At 41.7% G+C, this 6,067-nt stretch overlaps 1 protein-coding gene across 6 annotated transcripts in view; it reads right to left on the reverse strand.

Annotated features, from left to right (window-relative positions):
* The window catches only part of BRCA1 (BRCA1 DNA repair associated), a 53,233-nt gene extending 47,329 nt beyond the window's left edge, over window positions 1–5,904 (reverse strand). For 2 of the 6 annotated variants that reach the window (XM_045837012.1, XM_045837007.1), the window contains exons 1-2: window positions 5,411–5,648; window positions 4,380–4,515 (exon numbers count right to left, since the gene is read on the reverse strand). In XM_045837012.1, coding sequence (XP_045692968.1) covers window positions 4,380–4,459 — 80 coding nt within the window. In that variant the 5' untranslated portion in view covers window positions 4,460–4,515; window positions 5,411–5,648. Of the gene's footprint in view, window positions 1–4,379; window positions 4,516–5,410 lie in introns of all 6 variants that reach the window. The other 4 variants (XM_045837011.1, XM_045837010.1, XM_045837009.1 and 1 more) reach the window with 4 other exon arrangements.
* Window positions 5,905–6,067: the final 163 nt, after the last annotated feature.

Consider the following 6,067-nt stretch of genomic DNA (forward strand, 5'->3'; position numbering starts at 1 on the left):
ACCACACTCTGCAGGCTACGCTGAGAACAGAATTATATGCTACTTGGGAAAATGTTCACAACCCGAGATGACCTGGACTAATGTTAGTATTATTACTGGGACTGAATGTGACTAAAAAACAAAAACGTGACAAAGAGAACTCTTGATTTGTTACAAATCACTGCTCCTCAGCTAAGCTAGATATCAAAGACATTCTCGGTAGGAGAAAGTGGAGTTAGCTGGACCAACCACATGGCTTTCGTTCTCACCACTGCCTCCGTTCTGAACATAATTATATTTCAGTACGGTAATCACAAGCCAGACAACACAAACATGCTCTAAACGAACTTTGAACAGATGAAAACTCCAATACGTAAGAGGGTAGAAACTGCTGAAGAAAAAGCTTGAAGAGGGAATGAGAATAAAAAGACAAAAATGCAATGTTCCTCTAACAGGTCCTGATGAGAGTAAATGTTTACTCTAAAAGTGACTCAAATATTTTAAACACTTTTAAACCAATCAGTACTTTAGGTCTACTACATGTCTACATTCTGGGCTTCTAAAATGGAAACATAGTTGAAAAGAGAAGGCAGGTTGGGTTCCAAAAATAACCACCACTACCCAAGATACACATTTTAGAACACTGTTTTGAAAGTCAAAAATTTTATATAATCATAAGTAGGAAGTTACAAAGAACTACCAATTATCAAAAATAAAACACCAGTAGTGACTTAGGGGACAACAGAAGGCATTTTATCTCCAGAGCCCTCAAAAAAGTTGGAAACCTACTCTGCAGCTACCGTAAATAACAGTGTTTCCAGTAATTATTTATTAAGACATAACATCTGGCTGGAATAGCTCAGTGGATTGAGCGTGGGCTGTGAACCAAAGTGTTGTTGCAGGTTCGATTTCCAGTCAGGGTACATGCCTGGGTTGCAGGCCATGACCCCTAGCAACCACACAGTGATGTTTCTCTCTCTATCTTCCTCCCTTCCCTCTTTAAAAATAAATAAATAAAATCTTAAAAAAAAAAAAAAAAAAAGACATAACAGCAAAGTGTACCAGGCCCTGTATTAAAAAAAAAAGGCAAGCCCTGGCTGGCATAGCTCAGTGAATTGAGCGCGGGCTGGGAACCAAAGTGTCCCAGGTTCGATTCCCAGCCAGGGTACATTCCTGGGTTACAGGCCATAACCCCCAGCAACCGCACATTGATGTTCCTCTCCCTCTCCCTTCCCTCCCTAAAAATAAATAAATAAAACCTTAAAAAAAATCTTAAAAAAAAAAAGGCAGTACTTATGATTTCCGTACTAGAATTTTCCATTTAAATAAGTTTAACAATGACTAGAATTCAGTTTTATTAACAGTTTAAAAATTAAGTATAATTCTAATAAAAAACATTTAAAAATATAAGCTGCAAAATATACAATATTTGACTAATATGAAAATTTAGCATTAACTTTCATCTTGCAGCTTTAATTTTTATGTATCTCAGTTTTTTAATTGATGGTTTAATTTCCCATGGAAATGTAAAATTAATGGACCCAAATGCCACACTGTTGAGGACTTTTTGATCACTCTTTGTAATTATGAGTTTCATGACTTTTCAAAAGCAATTTTTCCCACAATTGCCATTTTCTGCTTCTCTGGCTCTGATGTTTCATAAATTAGGCTGTAAATCCCATTTAGCTCTCGTTTTTGTTTGGCTGAAACATTGAGGGGCAAGAGAGAGGACAGTTTCTTATAAATCCTGTACCTCTCTGAAAACACAACTTCCATTTTCTCTCTTTTAAAAAATATTTTATTTATTTATTTTTAGAGAGAGGAAAAGGGAGGAAGAAAGAGAGGGAGAGCCCTGGCTGGAGTGACTCAGTGGATTGAGCACCAGCCTGCAAACCAAAGGGTCGCCAGTTTGATTCCAAGTCAGGGCACATTCCTGGATTGCAGGCCAGGTCCCTGGTAGGGTATTGTGATATGCAACCACACATTGATGTTTCTCTCCCTCTCTTTCTTCCTCCCACTGCTCTAAAAATAAATAAAGAAAATATTTAAAGAGAGAGAGAGAGAGAGAGAGAGAGAGAGAGAGAGAGAGAGAGAGAGAAACACTACTTGTCTCCAGCAGGGGGCCTGGCTCCAGCCCCCCCCCCCAAACGCCCCACAACCTAGCCTTATGTCCTGACTAGGGATCAAACCAATGACCTTCCAGTTCATTTGCAGACTGGCACTGAAACCACTGAGCCATATCAGCCAGGGAACACTTTCTTTAATCTTATTTACTTGACTCCAAATATGATAAACAACTTTCATGAAGCACAAAGGAAAACTTACTTAAATTTACTCTCTTGTGTTCAAGATAAGGAGCAATAGATGCAGCTTTCCAATTTATTTACTGAATGTTACCCATACCCACCAATTATCACCATGTTAAAAACCACTAAACTATCAAAGAACCAATTTAGCGTATTATTTAATATCTTCAACAACTGTTTACCAAGTGGCTACTATATATCCCAGGCACTGTTCTAACTCCTGAGGATATGGAAGTAGACAAATAAAAACCTCTGCCCTCAGGGAGTTTATTATATTCTGTGGGGATAGAGGAAAAAGTTAAATAACTATTATATAATGCCAGACAGTAATAACAGTTATAGAAAAAAATAAAACAGGAAAAGGGCACAAGGGGTGTGTTGATGGTGGGTGGCAATGTTGTAATTTTAAATAAGACTGTCCGAAAATTCCTCTTTGAGGAGGTAGTATTTCGATCAAGATTTGCAAGCCATGCAATTATCACAGGAAGAACATTCCAGGGGAAACAGCAAGCATAAAAACTCAGAGGCAGGCGAATATGTCTCAAGTCTGAAAAACAGTTAGGAGGCCAAAATGACCAGAGTAAAGAGATTAAAAGGGAAAAAGGTAGACAATAATTTTTCTGAATTTTCACCAAGAGACTGAGGTATGGTTTTTTTTGTTTTTGTTTTAAGATTATTTATTTATTTATTTTTAGAGAGGGAAGGGAGGGGGAGAGAGAGAGAGAAACATCGATGTGCGGTTGCTGGGGGTCATGGCCTGCAACCCAGGCATGTGCCCTGACTGGGAATTGAACCTGCGACACTTTGGTTCACAGCCTGCGCTCAATCCACTGAGCTACGCCAGCCAGGGCTCTGAGGTATGGTTTTTAATTTCTTTTGTAGGTTTAAGAGATACCATAGAGATCGTCTAGTCTGCATGATGAGGTTAACCTTGTGGTGTATGGACTCTCTTTGGCAGCCGGTAAAGCTCATGAACCCCCTTCTCAAATGATTTTATTTTATTTATTTTTAAAAGATGTTATTTATTTATTTTCAGAGAGAGGGAGAAAGAAAGAGTAACATGGATGTGCAAGAGAAACATTAATTGGTTGCCTCTTGCACGCCCTCAACCTGGCCCGACCCCAGCATGCACTCTAATTGGGAATCAAACCAGTGACCTTTCAGTTTGCAGTCCAGCTCTCAGTCCACTGAGCCACACCAGCCAGGACTCAAAGCAATGCTTTTAAATGCATAAAGTAAAAAATACTAAATTATATAAGAAACTAATTATATTAAATTACAGTGCTATTCATAGGCCTCCAAGGGTCATGGAGGGTGGGCAAGATAAGAGCTCCTGAACACAGACAAGAAATCTTTTCAGGGTGATGAAAATGTTCTCCGTACCTTGATTTGGTAACACAGATCTTATATACGTGTGCGCATATATATGTTATCATATATGTTATATAAATATGTTCTGATATATAACAATATATACTCATGTTATATAATCAACTCATTGACTTAAGATCTCTGCATTTCACATATTATACTTCAATTTTTAAAAAGCCTGAATATTCTAGTTCCCTTTTTATTTTACTGACGAAGACAAAGGCTCTCTCAGTCAGAGACTTGTGGCTTTGAGGACTTGCGGTATTCTCACTTAAACATACAGGGCTAGTTGGAGCCAAAGGTTCTCCCTAAATCCTACCCACTCACAGACACCAATCACTCCTCATTTTATTCTGCCATTATTAAGTCTGTCCACTCCAAGTGATCAAGCTGGCTTTAAAGCTGGATGGAAAGCCCAAGTGCCACTCACTCCAAACCAGATCCTTGCCCAAATGCAGAACCAGCCAAGACAATGTGCAGACTAAGGAAGACACGAGGCTCTGTGTGTTCAGGAGATAGAGAGGGAGGGGAGGAAAAGTGGAGAAAAAGGAGTCATTTTCTATATTCTTAAAGCCCTTCAGTTAAGAAAAGCAGCAACTTTAATAATAGCCTAATCATTATAATTTTTTTCTTCTTACTATGTAAGGTCAGTTCTATTCATTTGCATAGGGTATAGTCATACCAGGAAGAATCTCAAGTCGATAGAATCTTCTGTTGACTTACCAGATGGGACACTCTAGGATTTTCTGCATAGCACTGAGGACGTTTTGTACCTCTTCAACGCGATCCACACGTAAGTCCATCTCTTCCTTTTACAATGAACTTTAACACGTAAACACAGGTATATATAAATAAATCACTATAAAAACATTAAGAAACAACAACTTAGTTTCATTGTCATTTTTAAACGAGAGAAATTTGAGATTGGAGTGCTTTAAAATCATATCACCCATAGAGCTAATATAGCAAAAGCTTTAATTTGATTTTAAATTCTCCGTTTTTCATTGTAATTAAGACCACTTTAAATTCAGTTTTTCACTTCCTTTTTAATCTCTTCCTTTCTCCAAGCAAGGGAAAGAAAGCCACCATGGGTGACTGGGTGGTGGCCTCAGCTTTCTCCAATTGTCCTGGCTGTTTTCTTTCTCTTGCAAAAAATCCAAATGAACAAAAACAAAAGCAACACCAATCAAGGCTCCCCACCCTTGTCCTTGCCCTGCGTTTCCCACTGGCCTGCACTCAGCTCGGGAGCCTCAGGCACATCCACGCCAGCAGCATCTGTGACTAGTGACGCCCGTCTATTTTCCTCTGGTTTCTTCTCGGAAACGCATTAGAATTCATTTAAGGGCTCTCCCTCCCTCAAAATCCTGTCTCCTCCTCTTCCCAGACACATGCCTGCCCCTATTCTTCCTCAGGGTCCCCTCTGACATATATCGACCCGTCTCTTTACATTGCGGTGCCCCCCCAAGACACATTCCAGCTCCTATCATCAGAATTCGCCGTCTGACACATCCAGCCCCCGCCTTATCCTTGGTGCCTCCCACCACCCCGCGACCCCAAAGTGTTCCCCTCCCCACGATTATCCCATACTCAATATCTTAGGCTTCTCAGGTCCCACCCTCCGCCCTCCCCTGCCAGATATAACACCCATCCTGCAATCCTTCAGAAGTCCCTTCCCCAACTCTCTCCACACCTGTTTCTTGCCTGTCCCCCGGAGCGCCCCTTGGGCCCTCCTCCCTTCCTCAAGGCTCTCTCACCTCTACTCAGGAGCAAAGCGTCTGGGCTTTCCGGGCCCAGGGGCCCAAAGATCTGAAAACCCCCCGGACCCTCCAGAAGTCAGAAAATTCAGCGAGATTACTGTGCGCAGTCGCAGTTTTAATTTATCTGTAATTCCCGCGCTTTACCGTTGCCACGGAAACCGGTCGCTGCGGCCGAGCAAGAGCCTCTCAGAATGCGAGACCAAAACACGTTACGGAAAGGCGGAGCAGAAACAGCCAAGCCTGCCGGGGCTCTCAATTGGTCATCTAGTCTTTCCCCGTGTTACGTAATTAGTTAGAGACGGAAGAGAAGGAATTCTCCCGGAGTTTTCTATTCGGCGCCCTCCCTCTCACCTCTACGCTGCCCGTGGCCGCTTATTACGTCACAGTGATTGCTGCAGTAGGGTCGGAATCGCTGAGGCCCGAATTGAGCGCAAGGTAGTGCCTACACACTCGCAGGAGGTCTCGTTCCCCCACCCCTTCCGCCGCAATGGAAGTCTCCAGTTTAGGTAAATAAAAGGATCTAAGGCAAAAAAAAACTACGATTTCCAGCATGCATTGCGGATCAAACGACCTTCGCCAGAGTGTTCCTTGGAAACTGTAGTCGCATGGAGGGGAGCTTCCGACACTGGAAGCGGGCATGATCCTCAGGGCAGC

The sequence above is a fragment of the Phyllostomus hastatus genome, unplaced genomic scaffold (genome assembly GCF_019186645.2).
Source record: "Phyllostomus hastatus isolate PE091 unplaced genomic scaffold, TTU_PhHast_1.1 phas_contig_210, whole genome shotgun sequence".
Lineage (NCBI taxonomy): Eukaryota > Metazoa > Chordata > Mammalia > Chiroptera > Phyllostomidae > Phyllostomus > Phyllostomus hastatus.